Source organism: Cephus cinctus, unplaced genomic scaffold (assembly GCF_000341935.2).
Source record: "Cephus cinctus unplaced genomic scaffold, Ccin1 Ccin1_scaffold0462, whole genome shotgun sequence".
Lineage (NCBI taxonomy): Eukaryota > Metazoa > Arthropoda > Insecta > Hymenoptera > Cephidae > Cephus > Cephus cinctus.
The window spans coordinates 175939-193232 of NW_014333138.1; the positions used below are offsets into that span (position 1 = coordinate 175939).

Below are 17294 nucleotides of genomic sequence, written 5' to 3' on the forward strand. Positions count from 1 at the left end.
GTCGAGAACTTGAAAATAAATCTTTGGATTTTACCAAAAGTTTCTTTGAGAACTATTCAATAGCCAATCTGTATTGGATAATGTTCATAGACGTTTCTTAAGAGCATAAATAAACATAATTTCGGAAAAAATACGTGAAATGTATATGGTTAAGGTGACTCGAGACTGAAACCGTTCATCTTGAATTTAAAATTACGAAAATTATGACTTACATGGAATTGATGTATTATCTTTATCGAATTCGAGTGCATACAGATTTATGTAAGTTTGACAATTATTGAAATGAAACTTTCGATAATTGCTAAATAAAAGAATGAGATGCATGCAGTTTTTGGACTTAGAAGATGCTCGTGCTAAAATTTCGTACGACAGAATAAAAATTTAGTAAAACAATATACATCCAATAGGATAGAGATGAAATAACCAGTACTACAAGCATATATTCTTTTGTCACACAGATAAACGAAGAAGCAATGATCGTATTTAGTAGAAATAGCGCTAAAGACTATTCGACTAATTACTGGTGTCCACGTACGCGAAGTGATGACGTCAGAAATGAGAGAATGTATTCTTCCTTTATCTTCTGCGTTTTCTATTAATTCGTTCAATAACTGGCACAGCCGCCTTCGTTATGTCACACGGAATATGGCTCTTCTGCGGAATGTATAAAATATTCTAATTTGAAGAAAAATGTAAGAAAAGAAGGCAGGCGTAATGGTCGCGCCCATGTTTTGACAGGTCAAAAATGCATGACTTTTTGCGCACAATTTTCTCGGAATTGAAACATTTTTCGCATCTAAATCTAGAAGAGCTGCCAACCGTTTCGTATAACGAAGCTGATGTACCAAAAATGTTGATAAGTCATTTAAAAATGACCGAGAAAAATGGACCTTCGTTTTTGACGTCACCACTTCATATACATGTGCACCGATGTGCATCCTGGGGTACACAGAACAGTTGAACAATAACCTTAATCGATATAAAATTGATTATATTATTATCAAAATATATATTAACATATTTTTATTTATTATTATTATTAACAAAATATATGAAAAATTATATTAACTAATAATAAGAGTTGATCAATTAATGTGTCAAGCTGGATCTTCCTACGGAGGAATAGCACATAACGGACTTCGGTAAAAGTGACGAATTCTTTCTCAGCACCTATTTTTATATACCGAAACCTTTTTTCGACTAGAATAGAGCGGTAAAGTATTCGAGCGACACTCTTATCAGAACCATTGATTTTTGTATCGCCAGTTTGAATGACCTTAAAACGACGGCGGCCATGTCGACAACTTTTGGACTCTGAGGGTACTGTCCCATGTATAATAGACAGAACGGGAATGTCGGAATCGGAAAAGTAGATTGGTGGGGGTTGACGAATCATCTTCGTTCCGAACATGTCAAACGATGTCCGGGTTCCCCATGTAGAAGAAAAAATGGAAACTCGGAAAGTGTAAAAATCATTTTTCGTTCATTAAAATCAATAATAAAGACACATGTTGTTAGAAAAATCATTAAATATTAATTATCTATAAGATTGTATAGATTGAAATGCGAAGATTTGGAATTCGTAAAATTTATCGAAGTTTTAAGGTTAGAATGTCTGCCCGTTTTCTGAAAAATATGGTACATGGGAAACCGGGGATCGTTTGACATTTTCGGAATGAAGATGATTGGTCAACTCCCATCAAACTACTTTTCCGATTCCGTTATTCCTGTTTTGTCTACTATACATGGGACAGCATTCTAAGACCGTGATCAGTACATTTCAGAACACACTCTATATCATATCTCGAAAAAACGCCCTCTACGGTGACTTTCCGGCAGACCTCTTAACCTCTGCTTTCAAAATTTACAAAATATAACCTATGTTAATAGATGACAAATCTTGAGATTTTTTCTTGTCATTGCCAGTATAACATAAGTTCAGTATTAATTGTGTAATGGCTATGCACGTAGCAACATTAACTACTAGACTCATTAGGCCCACATATCAAAACAAGTGTGTAGTACTTAGATATATGAGTACTACTTGTGATCATGGAAAGAGTTTAGTTTATCAGGAATATGGAGAGCCAATCAAGGTCCTTTCTATGCAACAGATACCATTAAAGAAACCTGAGGATAATCAGGTATTTATACAATTTTGTTATTAAGCAAGTTAATTGTTGCTAACTGTTGTCAAAGAAGTAATGAATGATTTTATAAAATGTGAACTCTCGAGTGTCAGAACATGTACCAAGGTTTTAGTGAAATGGCTGTTGGCACCGGTAAACCCTGCAGATATAAATACTATCCAAGGAAGATATCCAAGTAAACCTGCGTTACCAGCTGTCCCAGGTAATGAAGGTGTGGGAGAGGTAGTAATTGTGGGATCGAAAGTACAGGGTTTAGAAGTAGGAGACCGAGTGGTACCGAATGGTGTGAATATGGGGACATGGAGAACACACGCAGTGTATAATAAGGATGAAGTTTTGAAGGTATTTCTTTAGATTAGAATTATGGTTGTTCTATACACTGATAATTGCTTGGTTTATAGATTCCAAAAAATATAGGGATGGTGGAAGCTAGTATGATAAATGTTAATCCTTGTACAGCTTATAGAATGCTGAAAGATTTTGTGCCTTTAAAACCAGGTGACACAGTTATACAAAATGGTGGAAATTCTGCTGTGGGTCAAATAGTTATACAATTGTGTAAAGCATGGCATTTAAAAAGTGTCAGTATTGTTAGGGACAGACCTGAAATTATAGAACTGAAGGTGAAGTACTCTGTTGTATAATGGATATAACAATCTTTACACAAATGGAAAATTATCAACGTTAAATATTACTCAGGATCATTTGAAAAGTCTGGGAGCTCATGAAGTATTAACTGAATCTGAACTCAGAAAAACAGAAATTTTTAAAAGTAAACAATATTTGCAACCGAAATTGGCATTAAATTGCATCTGTGGTCAGAATGCATTAGAAGTGTTGAGACATTTGGATCATTCTGGTGTAATGGTGACCTATGGTGGAATGTCCAGAGATCCTCTTACTGTACCAACATCCGCGTTAATTTTCAAGGTATTTTTTAAGTTCAACAAGATATGTAATGAAATTCACAATGATGAACTTTCCACTGTTTCATAGAATATAACTATAAAAGGTTTTTGGATGACGGCATGGACAAAAGCGCACATGGAGTCGAAAGAACGTACTGAAATGTATAACGAATTGGAGGAATTAATTAATACAAAAAATTTGCAAGCCCCACCATATAAACTGATTGCATTTGATAAATTTCAAGAGGCTGTACTCAACGCTCTCAGTATCAATGGTAAAGCGGGATTAAAATATATTTTAGATATGACTCAAAAATAAGGTATGAACATTTTATACAATAATACGAATGTCTCACAATCGAAGCATTTAATATTCGAATTTTAATGTGTCTGATTATACAAATATCTACGGCAGAATATTACATTAGTTCAGAATAAAAATGTCGGTTTCCTCTTTGAAAATATTAACAAAGTTAATTTTATAGTTTAGGAAACCGTTTATTAAATATGTGTACTGTTTGTATGATTTGCAAGCACAAAGAATAAATATATAATTTATACTGGACGGAGTTGTATCACGTCTTATTAAATTCTAACATAAAGACAGCTATTCTATTTCATCTAGAAGGTCAAGGAGGTTCATATTGACTTTAGTTTCATTTTGGTCATCCTCAAAAAAGTCAGCATAAATGTTATCGAGTTTTTCTTTATACTCTTTGTTTTGTTTTACTTTTTCATTTGTTGTCAGTTCCATATCTAAATTTGCATTAGGATCATAATTGTCATTGTTTGAATCTAAGTTATCAGTATTTTCAGTGACAAATAAATTTAATGTAAAGGGCCTTTTCAATGCTTCTTCAGTCCCCAATTGAGCAGCAAGCATACCAAGTTCAGCTTTGGTACCACAATCCTTAGCAAATTGTAAATTATGTTTCCCCGATTTTGGCATCATCTCGCACGACGAAGAATATCTGCAAATATTTATTTAAAAACTCGTAATGCATAAAAAAAGATTATTGAACAATTTGATACATACATATTTTTCCCCAATGACGTAACGCGATCACCAAACAGATCAAATGAACCGAGAAATCTGCTGTCACCGTCAAATCTATTTAATTTTAAATCCTTCAAAGTATCTCTGAGCTCCTTATAATCCTCATTGTAATTTCGTTTAATATGATTAAAACTAGTGTCATTATTTTGCAAACCAAGTCTCAGAAGAATAGAGACTCTGACTTTATAAGTATCTAATTCTTCCAGACATTCCTTTCTAGCTTGCCAAACGTCCTCCATTGTCATATTTCCATATAGCTAAAATAAAATTTTGAATAATATCTTCAAATATTCTAAGTCTTATTCACCAACGAAATCCTTACATCAACAACCATTTGATGAACCAAACCAATGCATTCTCTGGCACTCTCATCAGTAACCATGTCTCGTATCGCATCCAAATGATTAAGAGTAAGTAGAATGACTTCCCTAGGTCCAGTAGCAGCAGATAATTGATATTTAACAATCATAATCATCAGATCGAATAATTTATCCATACTATCTTTATCTAGTCTCATTATAGATGATAAGACGACTTGTTCCAAAGTAGTTCGAATACGTGGAATGCCAATTAATGTTGTTTTGTCGAATATCGATGATAAAATTTTTGGATTTAATAAAGCGCCGGTTACATCATCTAAGACTGTAAAGCACAATTTAATGTGGACACATAATCATTGACTGTGACGTGTGACTTATAAAGTGCTGTAGCGTTTACACAGTAAGTGGAATTCATATATTTTCAATATTTTATCGACACTAGCCTTGGATAGTTTTGGTGAATTCTATTCCCTGCGCTTTCAATCTCTGCTGTAACACGTACAACATCTCTCCTCCCATATTTAAGTACAGTAAAGGAGTCGTATATAATGACATTTTTTCTCTTTATGATTCAATATAGTTGTACGACTGTTAGGCGTCAGTATGACTGGGTAAAACACATACTACCCTTCTTTTAGGGGTTAATATATCGGCACATGCGCACTTTCGAAATATGTATACGGAAATGTAAAAGACATCAGGATATTCTCAAGAGGCATGATCCAATTTTACATTTAGATTACATGAAATGTAATACACGTTGCCCATTATGATTTTGCGTATCTGCTACGTTTTGTAATTACCAGCAGATTACATAATAATTAATAATCCAATTACAATCTAAAATATTACTTAAACGGAGGGTTCGTCTTAATTTTTGGGTTACACCACTACAAACACCTTCAACCCGGCTCACATTTTGATGCATGTGCATGTATATTGATGTATATCAATATTAATATCATTAAGACAGCCTGTGATATACCGGTAGGTCAAGCCGGGTTGAACGTGTTAAAATTACTATTCCGCATACTACATTATTATTAAAAATGTAGAGATACAGTTGAGATCAATATTAAGCCTTGTAATTCCATAATTACTTTACACGGCTGTTATGTAAGCCTTGGACCATAAAAATCGGCTGATAATGGCAGTCTCCCTAATCATCTCTGCGTGATTTATTAATACTGATTAATACTAATAGGTTATGTTCAGCAGAAATAGCGCTAAGATAGTGAATTAAAATGAGCCGGTCGAACCCAAAGAATAATGAAGAACTACTAGTGATTCCAAATTAAGGGCTCTTGGCTTTATCTCTAACAGGAGCCACTTCCGTATGAGTGCACTCGTTTTCCACTGTATTTGATCAATTGTCATCTACAATGAATATAATCAAATTCAATATAATATTTAATTGTAATATAAAATGCGTTTCACGTTTTAGCTGTATAGTATGTTAGTAAGTAGGTAAATATGTTGAGTAAGTAGTATATGTATACATAAATCAATTTGTACCATTGTTATATGAAGTATGTTTCAATAACAACGGGTAAGTAGTGAGTGTCAAAAATAAATATGTAATACATGTTACAATTTCCAAATCTTTTAACTCCTCAGCTATTTTCTTCCACATTTTAGGTTTCTTCCTCGGATGAGCCATACCTTCCAATCGCATTTCATGTGCAGCAAGTAGTGCGCATATAGCGTTATAAGTCCATATAGCATCTGTAATACAGTCGAACACATTATAAAAGTAAATAAAGAAACAGTGTATTTTAGAACAAAATGTTAAACAATATTTAAATATACACATGAAGTACTATACATTTCGGTTAGAAAGTACCTGCAGTAAAATCTCGCTTATGTGACCATTGATTAATGGACCTAACTCACAGTGTTCTCTCTCCATCCCGCTGCCGCAGGCACTTACGCGCCAGCCTACCTCTCGCGTGGTCTATTCTTATATGCCTATCTATATTATACATTATTAGGTCTATCTTGATCGTTACCTACCCATTCTGCACTTTTCAAAAGGTGCAAATTCTAATTGGATGATATTTTTAAATAACTAACGAGAATCTGTACTTTTTCAAAAGTGCATAATGTGTTAGGTATGGAACAGACATATTATTATATACCGGTTAATAAAATGTAGAACGTATCCTAGTACGAAACAAGAACGTTTTTGTATGTACCTAGGGTTCCCTAGGGTGCGTTCTGAAACGTGAACTCTAGCAGTTATAAGACTGGTTTGTGCCGGCGCAATAAAAAGCAAGATGGAACGAAATTAGATCTGCCCTGTGGAAAGTTTCAGAACACGCTGCCGAATAGTTTTGTGTGCTCGACGTGGCGAGTGATAATTGAATAAAGTAGTTTAGTGATTAAGAAATTAATTATATGTCTAAATTGTGTATCTGGCATTTCCTAACAGTACATCTTTCACCAGATAACAGTATTAAGGATTATCAAGAAGTTAGCCCTAGTCATGGATGAAATATTAGCTGTTTTAAGCAGAAGAGTAACGAGTGCTAATAAACAGCATGAACTAGGAAGTAAGATGGCTCATATAAAGAATGATGATGAACGAGTCGAATTTATACTTACGCTAATGAAATCATATGGTGTAATGCCTGAGGTTATTTCTGAACCAAAAGATAATCAAAAGGCTAAAGAATTGAGAGAACAGGGCAATAAAATATTTGTTGAAAGTAATCTTGGACCCATGCAGTACATTACGATCCTTGAAAGGTATTCCAAGAGTATTGCATATGCAGAGATCAATTCTAGAGAACTTGCTCTTGCTTATGCTAATAGATCTGCTGTCTTGGTTAGAGTAAAAAAGTATGCTGAATGTGTGAAGGACATTGACAGAGCTTTAAGATTAGACTATCCTGATGATCTTAAGGCTAAATTATATTTACGGAGGGTCGAGTGTCTTACTGCATTACAAAGCCCGGATATGCAAGCATCTTGTGATGAAGCACAAGCTTGGTTGGATAAGTTATCTCTTGATGATCCAATGAAAAAGAAATTAAGTCATAAATTAAATGTATTGTATGGCCTAAGGGATATTCTGGTATCCCCAGAGGAAAAAGAATATCCTCTTCCAATATTAACGTCAAGAAATCCAGAAGTTCCTTGTGCTGCTGATTCAGTAGCTGTTAAATATAATGAAATGTATGGCAGACATGTGGTAGCTACTCGTGATATCAAACCAGGAGAAGTCCTGGCAATAGAAAAACCTTATACTATGGTTTTAGCGCCAGAGAATGCTTTCACGCATTGTGCTAATTGTCTGAAAATATCCTGGGCTAGTATACCTTGTAATTACTGTACCAATGTTATGTACTGCTCTACGGCTTGCAAAAATGATGCTTGGAAAACTTATCATGATGTTGAGTGCCCAATACTTGATAGTTTATTGGCTTTGAGATACAGTTTGATGAGTCTCTGTAGTTTGAAACTTGCGGTCATGGCTGTGAGGCAGGCAAATGGTTTTGATGCTTTGAAAGCTGGATTAAAAAATATTGATGAATGCACAGGTGAATGAAAATATGATAAGTTATTTACAACTATCAGTTTGCAAAAATTAATAGTTAATTTCTTTAGATCCTAGAACAATTGGCTTTTCCAATGATGGGAAATTTTATAGTAACACGTATCAGAGTGTCTATAGTTTGGTAACAAACAGTGACAAAAGATCAGTAGCAGATCTTGTTGGAAGAGGACTGAATGCAGCCTTCCTCACTTTTTACTTGGCAACGAATACCTCTTTCTTTGGTGAAAAGCTTCCACGCGATTTAATAGGGCTTTCAAAAAACAAAAATGTTATATTTATTGGAGGGTTGATTTTAAGACATCAGCAGATGATACCCAGTAATATACACTCTGTAAGTCTTATTTATGTTGTGTAGCATATGGTTGATACATAGATCACAAGTCTTAACCAGTAGCTCAAGAAAAGTTTTCCATTTTCTCAGTTCACTGAGGAACGAGATTTGGAAGCTGTTGAGCGTGGAGCAGCAGTAATGCCATTTTTGAGTTTACTGAATCACTGCTGCGATTCAAAAGTGACGAGAAACTCTACGGCAGAATTTATGGTTCTATATGCTTTACAACCTATCAAGAAGGGCGAGCAGGTAAAGAAAAAGAAACAGCTTGTTCCATAGCACAGAAATCGATCATTAACTTTCTTTCAGATTTTCGATAATTACGGCGTACACTATTCTTTAATGCCACGATTGGCAAGGCAGCGAAAACTTTTCAAACAGTTTTTTTTCATGTGCGATTGTGAAGCGTGCCTTATGGACTGGGAAACGTATATGAATCAGCCAGGATATCATGTAAGTCAATTAAACATCAAACTATGATTTACTTTATTTCTCTGTCTTTTAAATACCTTTCAATTATTTATTATGAACTTAGGAAGTGGTATCGGATAAAAAGAAACGGGCTAAGATACGAAAGGCTTTACAGAATCATTCAAAGTACATCGACCGCGTTACTGATGGGAACATCGACGACAAAAATATGTTACCCGATTTGTTAAAAATGATTGAAGTTTTGGCTGAAAATGTTCCGATGCCTTGTAAGGATATGAGCGAGGTGGTTGAGACTGTGAAACGCGTTTATGCACTAACGGGCAATAAATTTGATGTGCCTAAATAAGATATAATCGTTTAATAGAGCTGTAACTGGATGCATGTACACAACTGATGTATGTATAAGAAAAAAGGAAAAAGTTGCCATGCATCCATCTGGGGGTCGACTTTGTAACTCAAATGTAGGGAAAATCTGAAAAGTGAATAGTTGTAAATCAATCGCTTATTAGGTTCAAAAGAACAAGCACAGCGATTGGCTAACAGCTATTCACTTTTTGAATTTTCACTACATTTTAGTTACACAATCGACCCCCTGTACAAGACACACTCATGACATATTTCATTTCAAATATTTATTTTGACAGTATTTTCTACATTAAACTGATACCATCTTTCTAAACACTGTTGGTAAGATATTTGGTTATATATAAAAAGGTGAAACATTTGATATGTCACTTCATATATATGTATACTTAAAGAATGTTACATGCCTGAATGTTACTACTTTGTAAGTATGTATCAATTACTGTTATTTAAAAACATGTATGATTCTTATCTGTATCAACAATGTGTCAAATACCACATTTTTGTAGTGATGTAAGAGACATATTAGAGCTTTATAGCCATCGAAGCGGTTTTTTTTGTTTGACATTAATTAATCTGCGTTTCATAAGATTCCACATAATTAATTTTGAATGTGTGATATAAAATGACGTTAAAAACGGCTGAAGTGTCGTACCGTCCTCTTGCGCAATACAGTCTAAAAGCGTAATGCTATATTTTTATATGAAACCGTTTATTAAAACTTTACTATTAAAAATGACAGTTCTATTGCCACATTTTCTAGTACCCTAAGGTAGTGTCATACCTAGTACGTGGGTTGTACATACATAAATATATCTATACTGTTTGTAAAATATAAAAATGAGTATTTAAAATCCACTTATAGTAACTGATACACATCCGGAAATTTTATGTCTAGCAGAAATTCACGAGATATGAAGGTAATAAAAGATGAAATTTTCATAATTGTCGTTCCAGTAATCGACGAATCAAATACTAATAAGCCTATAGCGAATACAAAAGAGGTAATATGTCTAGAGCCATCTGTTACATATTTATTGGTATCTTCAGTTTCTGGATTTTAGATTGTAATTCTCCATTCGACATCAGTGTAAACTGGGTTATGTCTCTTCAGATATTCGACTAATATGTCAGATTCGATGACACCTATAAAAAAAAAACTGCATAAGTCAAAGGAATTACTACTGGTGCAATACAGAAGTGGCGATTTTTTATCAGCTAATGTAATTTGATTGTGATGTGGTTCTACATCACATACTCACCAAGATCTTCATACTCCAAACCATTGAATGCTGTATATCCGTCACCACCTAGGTAAAGGAATGCAGGCATGATAACATTGTACGTTGAACTGTCGTCAAGATAATCGTACTGAGGTACAGCACAGGCGGCGCATCTGACTTTGACGGAAACGACTCTGCTATTTTCAGGTTCACTCAGGTCATAGGTCACCTAAGCAAATATATAATGTTATTTAATGACAAAATGGACTGCGTGTGCCTAAATTTTTATCTGATCTTTAATAAAATGCATACCTGGAGTCCAGAAAATTGTAGGAAAGCACCGTCTAGATCACTCGTGGAATTAATTTCAAGAGTTCTTACACTCCATTCTAGCATTGATCGTATAGATGAGCCAGTCATGTTGACCATGAGAACTGAATTTTCAAATGGGAAGACCGAGAGAACGTCCGCCATTGTGATCTAGATTATAACGCAAGAATCTGAAGTAGGCTCGTCGGTACTATGGATAAAAAGTTAACAACAGTATTTCATTTACCTGATTATCATTATCTCTGGTAATGGAGGTTCTGATTCCACCACTGTGTTGAACAGCAATGGCTGCATTCGTCCATCCATCAGTGCCAGCATACTGTCTAGTTGCCTGGAATAAAATAAAGGATCAGAAAAAGATGTTACGCGTATGAGATAAACGATAACTTGACGATCTGTGCTGAGCATGAACCATACATATTCTACGTAGGCATCCGTTATCAGATTTCCCAAATTGCACTCTCGACTTCGGCAGGTCTTGCTGTCCCCATCGAGAAGAACACGAGTAGTACCTACTACTGTGGTTGTCAGATTATCTACTGCTCCTTTCCAAAGTTCCAACTCTGCTAAAACATCTGCAGCCTAAAATATATATATTGTATATTAAATAAACATTGGATGAAAATGTTTACTAATTTTATACCTTTATTAACATTAAACAGCCTCACCTGTTCCACGCTGCCATTCAGCAATATGGGATTTCCTTCAATGAACGTAACTTCACCGTCCGCATCAAATTCAACCGAGAAATTTCCAACATATTTTGTATAAGCATAAGCTTGAACTACATATACCGTTCTGCCACTAGCCTGAGTCACGGCAGTGGGATAATATCCTTCAGGAATCTCAGAATCCGGTTGCTCTCCAGTATACAAGAAAGTGTTAGTATGTCCTCCAATGACTAAATCAATGTCTTCAACTTCAGCAGCAATTTTCTTGTCAGTTGAGTATCCGGAATGTCCAAGAGCAATGAGGATGTTGACTCCTTGAGCTTTAAGTTTAGCGGCTTCCGCAGCAACGGCGGTTACCTCATCCAGGAAAATGACATTTTCGGTCGAGGCGATGCTTTTTGTATCAGGAGTGAGATATCCAATAACACCGATCTGAGTTCCGTTCACAGTTAGTATAGTACTTTTAGCGAGTTTAGTGGCTTCTAGTTCAGGTTCTAAAGTTAGATTCAGGTTGGCAGCCAGAACGGGGAACGTTACATTGTTGATGAAGGGTATGAGACCACTGATGCCATCGTCAAACTCATGATTTCCTAGGGACTGAAAAGATGTTATATAATTTTTACTCAATGCTTGTTGTAATGGTATGAGGCGCAGATTAATCATTAGAACGACATGCAAATTACAACATGTATTCGCTATAATACTTTTATGTAAATAGTATAATTGTGAAAAGTTTTTCTAAGGATTTAGGCTTCATCCTGAAACAACGGAACTGAGCCGAATATGATTTGAGAGTTGCGTATATTAATCTTCATTAATTACGATGTATAGCGTAGACTGTAAGAAGGATCTGTTATTTGATGGTAGAAGATTAATCCTATTCAGACATATCTTAAGCAGCAATAAATAACTATGAAAGATCTAAAAGCTGCTTTAAACGTTCACCTAAAGTTATAAATCACGATGAACATTGCTAAGATATTGCATGGATATCTAATTTACAACACTGAATATATTACGTTACGCGACGGCCGATCAATGTTGCTTACCCGATATCTAAATGGGGATACCTTTAAAATAAATCTTGGAGAAGATCTTATTTTTTATTTGTTTTCTATCATTTTTCATTGATTTAGAACGTGGTATTATGTGAAATTTGAAATTTGTGAAGTAACGAGCAACAGCAAGAAATCTTATATACTGATGTTTAAGTGATCTATACCGTGCAAAACTTTGGTACAGAAAATTTGGCGACATCTTTTCAGGTAGCACAAATTACGAAGACATCAGTAAGACATGCTCAGAAGGTCTCATGTGTCGTTCTTTTTGACGTATCATAGACGTCTTATGTCTAAACGACGTCTTTTTGACATCAGGCGTCTATATGTAGCTTTTTTTTTTAAGTTGCAGATATTCCAGCGAGGTCACAGATTGTTTGAGTTATTTTATACATAGCAGTATGGAATTAATTATCTTTGAACTAGTGTGAAATTATATTGCTGGTGCATATTTTTACTATTATTCTTTTTCTGTCCTAAAATACTTCAGCAGCTTAAATATTTTTCGAAACCATTTTGGTATATGTGAAGTATTTTCATGTGAGTCACTTTCTGAATTTTCGTTGGTATCTTCAGTTACTGTATTTTGGAAATTAATTCTCCATTCCATATCAGCGTAAACTGGGCTATGTCTCTTCAGATATTCGACTACTATGTCTGACTCGATGACACCTATAAAAAAAAAACTGCATAAGTCAAAGGAATTACTACTGGTGCAATACAGAAGTGGCGATTTTTTATCAGCTAATGTAATTTGATTGTGATGTGGTTCTACATCACATACTCACCAAGATCTTCATACTCCAAACCATTGAATGCTGTATATCCGTCACCACCTAGGTAAAGGAATGCAGGCATGATAACATTGTACGTTGAACTGTCGTCAAGATAATCGTACTGAGGTACAGCACAGGCGGCGCATCTGACTTTGACGGAAACGACTCTGCTATTTTCAGGTTGACTCAGGTCATAGGTCACCTAAGCAAATATATAATGTTATTTAATGACAAAATGGACTGCGTGTGCTTAAATGTTTATCTGATCTTTAATAAAATGCATACCTGCAGTCCAGAAAATTGTAGGAAAGCACCGTCTAGATCACTCGTGGAATTAATTTCAAGAGTTCTTACAGCCCATTCTAGCATTGATCGTATAGATGAGCCAGTCATCTTGACCATGAGAACTGAATTTTCAAAGGGGAAGACCGCGAGAACGTCCGCCATTGTGATCTAGATTATAACGCAAGAATCTGAAGTAGGGTCGTCGGTACTATGGATAAAAAGTTAACAACAGTATTTCATTTACCTGATTATCATTATCTCTGGTAATGGAGGTTCTGATTCCACCACTGTGTTGAACAGCAATGGCTGCATTCGTCCATCCATCAGTGCCAGCATATTGTCTAGTTGCCTGGAATAAAATAAAGGATCAGAAAAAGAATTTACGCGTATGAGATAAACGATAACTTGACGATCTGTGCTGAGCATGAACCATACATATTCTACGTAGGCATCCGTTATCAGATTTCCCAAATTGCACTCTCGACTTCGGCAGGTCTTGCTGTCCCCATCGAGAAGAACACGAGTAGTACCTACTACTGTGGTTGTCAGATTATCTACTGCTCCTTTCCAAAGTTCCAACTCTGCTAAAACATCTGCAGCCTAAAATATATATATTGTATATTAAATAAACATTGGATGAAAATGTTTACTAATTTTATACCTTTATTAACATTAAACAGCCTCACCTGTTCCACGCTGCCATTCAGCAATATGGGATTTCCTTCAATGAACGTAACTTCACCGTCCGCATCAAATTCAACCGAGAAATTTCCAACATATTTTGTATAAGCATAAGCTTGAACTACATATACCGTTCTGCCACTAGCCTGAGTCACGGCAGTGGGATAATATCCTTCAGGAATCTCAGAATCCGGTTGCTCTCCAGTATACAAGAAAGTGTTAGTATGTCCTCCAATGACTAAATCAATGTCTTCAACTTCAGCAGCAATTTTCTTGTCAGTTGAGTATCCGGAATGTCCAAGAGCAATGAGGATGTTGACTCCTTCAGCTTTAAGTTTAGCGGCTTCCGCAGCAACGGCGGTTACCTCATCCAGGAAAATGACATTTTCGGTCTTGGAGATGCTTTTTGTATCAGGAGTGAGATATCCAATGACACCGATCTGAGTTCCGTTCACAGTTAGTATAGTACTCTTAGCGAGTTTAGTGGCTTCTAGTTCAGGTTCTAAAGTTAGATTCAGGTTGGCAGTCAGAACGGGGAACGTCACATTGTTGATGAAGGGTATGAGACCACTGATGCCATCGTCAAACTCATGATTTCCTAGGGACTGAAAAGATGTTATATAATTTTTACTCAATGCTTGTTGTAATGTACGTTAATAGAATATATTACATTTTAAAAGATATTGAAAGTTGGAAAAATGTCTGATAAAATGTCCATTAACAATGGATACTCACAACAGCGTCTGGGTTGAGAATGTTCAAGAACCTGGCAACTATCTTCCACTTATGAGCATTGTACCATACGGTACCCTGATAAGTGTCACCTGCGTTTAGGAAAAGTGTTGGTGTACTGGAATTCCGAGCTTCCCTTACGACAGTTGCCACTCTGGCGAAACCACCGTAACAATGTCCAGCTGCAGCATCCGATTTGGAGCAGGTTGAGGACATCTTGGACGTCTGCACAAACCTGAAAAAAACCTGTCAATTTTTAGGAATATCCATTCATCAACCAGTAGAATCCTATTTCATGCGTGAGACTTATAAAATCGCAGCAATATGAAATTAATCTTAATACCAGATTATGATGGGCTATACGTTAAACTGGCTTGTTTTAATAACTTCTTATCTATAAAGCATAATGTATTACCATTACGCTTCTGCTTATCTTAATACAATTTGGATAGCTGCTGGGTAGGTGGATAATGAACGAATATTACATGAAGATGCTTATCGGTACACTGGATGGTATAAATGTCATAGAGTGCAAGTAACATAGCATATCACCTGCAGTTTTCTAATTGAAATAAAAGAAATAAGCTAAATAAATATTACAGTGAAAAAATATTGTATAAATTCAAAAGCATATGAAAAAATATTGATTACGTATAATTCGAGTACTATAATGAAACACTGATGAATCTCACCTCGCGTGCATATCGTTTGTGTGCAAAATGCTAAGAGAGAATCGCCCATCGTCACTCGAAATCGGCGTACCCAAGACATTGCCGATTGACAGGACCAGTAAAATACTTACAGTAAATCGTGCCATTACGCTTCCGCGATCTTGCCTCGCGGACGATCAATAGGACATTGGCACGGGTAAGTTAAAAATTGTTAATATATATATGAGGCGCAGATTAATCATTAGAACGACATGCAAATTACAACATGTGTTCGCTATAATACTTTCACGTAAATATTATAATTGTGAAAATACAGAAATTATTTGAACACCTTTACAATTTGCGATAATTATGGATATTCAGTTTCTTATTTGTCGAACACGTGTGAATGTGGATTGATGATTATTATAAACGTTATCGATTCACCTTGCGATAATACAACTACTTTGAATAACGTACGTGTTTGTCGCGTCTACCATACGAAACATGTTCGCAAAATAAGACAAGGAGCGTATTTGAGTTTTAGGAAGACTAAAACGTTGTTTGAACTTTCGTCTGCAGACTAAGTTTATAAACGATTCTCAAATTATATTCGGATCGGTTCTATTCTGAAGAGTTGAAGCTTGAGTTCGGGAAAAAAGTTTTATAACTCCCTCTTTAATTTTAGCGATGAACTTTGAATTGATTTAATAAATCAAGTTTTTCTAAGGATTTAGGCTTCATCCTGAAACAGCGGAACTGAGCCAAATATGATTTGAGAGTTGCGTATATTAATCTTCATTAATTACGATGTATAGCGTAGACTGTAAGAAGGATCTGTTATTTGATGGTAGAAGATTAATCCTATTCAGACATATCTTAAGCAGCAATAAATAACTATGAAAGATCTAAAAGCTGCTTCAAACGTTCACCTAAAGTTATAAATCACGATGAACATTGCTAAGATATTGCATGGATATCTAATTTACAACACTGAATATATTACGTTACGCGACGGCCGATCAATGTTGCTTACCCGATATCTAAATGGGGATACCTTTAAAATAAATCTTGGAGAAGATCTTATTTTTTATTTTTTTTCTATCATTTTTCATTGTTTTAGAACGTGGTATTATGTGAAATTTGAAATTTGTGAAGTAACGAGCAACAGCAAGAAATCTTATATACTGATGTTTAAGTGATCTATGCCGTGCAAAAATTCGGTAGAGCACACCGTGTGTCAGGAAAGGCCAGATCTTTTCAGATAGTACAAATTACTAAGACGTCTTCAGAAGGTCTCGAAAAGAATGCCGAAGAAGAATTTCCAGATTGCATTTACTTGAGTAGATCTGCTTTTGGATATAACAGGTGTAGCTTTTTTTTTTAAGTTGCAGATATTCCAGCGAAGTCACAGATTTTCTGAGTTACTGTATACATAGCAGTATGGAATTAATTATCTTTGAACTAGTGTGAAATTATATTGCTGGGACATATTTTTACTATTATTTTTTTTCTACACTAAAATACTTCAGCAGCTTAACTATTATTCGAAACAGGTATGCTGTATGTGAAATATTTTCATGTGAGCGACTAACACTAAGTGAAATATGATGAAACTATTAAAAATGTGCTTTTAGATTCCTAATAGACAAATATGAATCTATCGTTTTACGGTATTTCGAGCGTAACCGTTTCTCAGTTTCTCAAAAATATTCGACTTAATATCGTATAATAGAGTCGTACCTGGATACATGCAGATAGGTTAAAT

At 35.2% G+C, this 17294-nt stretch overlaps 4 protein-coding genes and 1 long non-coding RNA gene across 15 annotated transcripts; 3 read left to right on the forward strand and 2 right to left on the reverse strand.

The window, feature by feature from the left end:
* Positions 1–1390: 1390 nt before the first annotated feature.
* LOC107267939 (enoyl-[acyl-carrier-protein] reductase, mitochondrial) lies at positions 1391–3623 on the forward strand. Its single transcript, XM_015740158.2, has 5 exons — positions 1391–2144; positions 2256–2492; positions 2552–2773; positions 2850–3080; positions 3147–3623. The coding sequence occupies exons 1-5, from the start codon at positions 1956–1958 to the stop codon at positions 3375–3377; spliced, it is 1110 nt and encodes a 369-aa protein (XP_015595644.1). The 5' UTR covers positions 1391–1955; the 3' UTR covers positions 3378–3623.
* LOC107267938 (protein OSCP1) lies at positions 3411–6608 on the reverse strand. Of its 8 annotated transcripts, none has more exons than XM_025085259.1 (6): positions 6574–6608; positions 6279–6407; positions 5951–6160; positions 4438–4757; positions 4095–4372; positions 3411–4029 (listed from the first exon to the last, which is right to left on the reverse strand). In XM_025085259.1, exons 3-6 carry the CDS (start codon positions 6108–6110, stop codon positions 3666–3668), a joined length of 1122 nt encoding a protein of 373 aa, XP_024941027.1. In that variant the 5' UTR covers positions 6111–6160; positions 6279–6407; positions 6574–6608; the 3' UTR covers positions 3411–3665. The 8 variants fall into 8 exon arrangements, with proteins under 8 accessions (XP_024941027.1, XP_024941029.1, XP_024941026.1 ...); XM_025085261.1 differs by lacking the exon at positions 6574–6608 and adding an exon at positions 5770–5812 and having other exon boundaries at positions 6279–6441; XM_025085258.1 differs by lacking the exon at positions 6574–6608 and adding an exon at positions 5770–5812 and having other exon boundaries at positions 6027–6160; positions 6329–6392.
* Positions 4708–6025, forward strand: LOC112494391. The gene is made up of 2 exons (XR_003059773.1): positions 4708–4835; positions 5016–6025. It is a non-coding gene; the product is annotated as an uncharacterized LOC112494391 (long non-coding RNA).
* Positions 6137–9637, forward strand: LOC107267932 (SET and MYND domain-containing protein 4). Of its 3 annotated transcripts, none has more exons than XM_015740145.1 (6): positions 6137–6188; positions 6882–7977; positions 8045–8325; positions 8416–8574; positions 8635–8778; positions 8861–9163. In XM_015740145.1, exons 2-6 carry the CDS (start codon positions 6921–6923, stop codon positions 9101–9103), a joined length of 1884 nt encoding a protein of 627 aa, XP_015595631.1. In that variant the 5' UTR covers positions 6137–6188; positions 6882–6920; the 3' UTR covers positions 9104–9163. The 3 variants fall into 3 exon arrangements, with proteins under 3 accessions (XP_015595631.1, XP_015595632.1, XP_024941016.1); XM_025085248.1 differs by lacking the exon at positions 6137–6188 and adding an exon at positions 6624–6784; XM_015740146.2 differs by lacking the exon at positions 6137–6188 and having other exon boundaries at positions 6623–7977; positions 8861–9637.
* Positions 9515–15864, reverse strand: LOC107267934 (protein 5NUC). Of its 2 annotated transcripts, none has more exons than XM_025085249.1 (8): positions 15569–15864; positions 14880–15111; positions 11342–11941; positions 11091–11255; positions 10900–11004; positions 10656–10823; positions 10383–10572; positions 9515–10266 (listed from the first exon to the last, which is right to left on the reverse strand). In XM_025085249.1, exons 1-8 carry the CDS (start codon positions 15691–15693, stop codon positions 10181–10183), a joined length of 1671 nt encoding a protein of 556 aa, XP_024941017.1. In that variant the 5' UTR covers positions 15694–15864; the 3' UTR covers positions 9515–10180. The 2 variants fall into 2 exon arrangements, with proteins under 2 accessions (XP_024941017.1, XP_015595633.1); XM_015740147.2 differs by lacking the exons at positions 9515–10266; positions 10383–10572; positions 10656–10823; ... (1 more) ...; positions 11091–11255; positions 11342–11941 and adding exons at positions 12036–13074; positions 13191–13380; positions 13464–13631; ... (1 more) ...; positions 13899–14063; positions 14150–14749 and having other exon boundaries at positions 15569–15843.
* Between the last annotated feature and the right edge of the window lie 1430 nt (positions 15865–17294).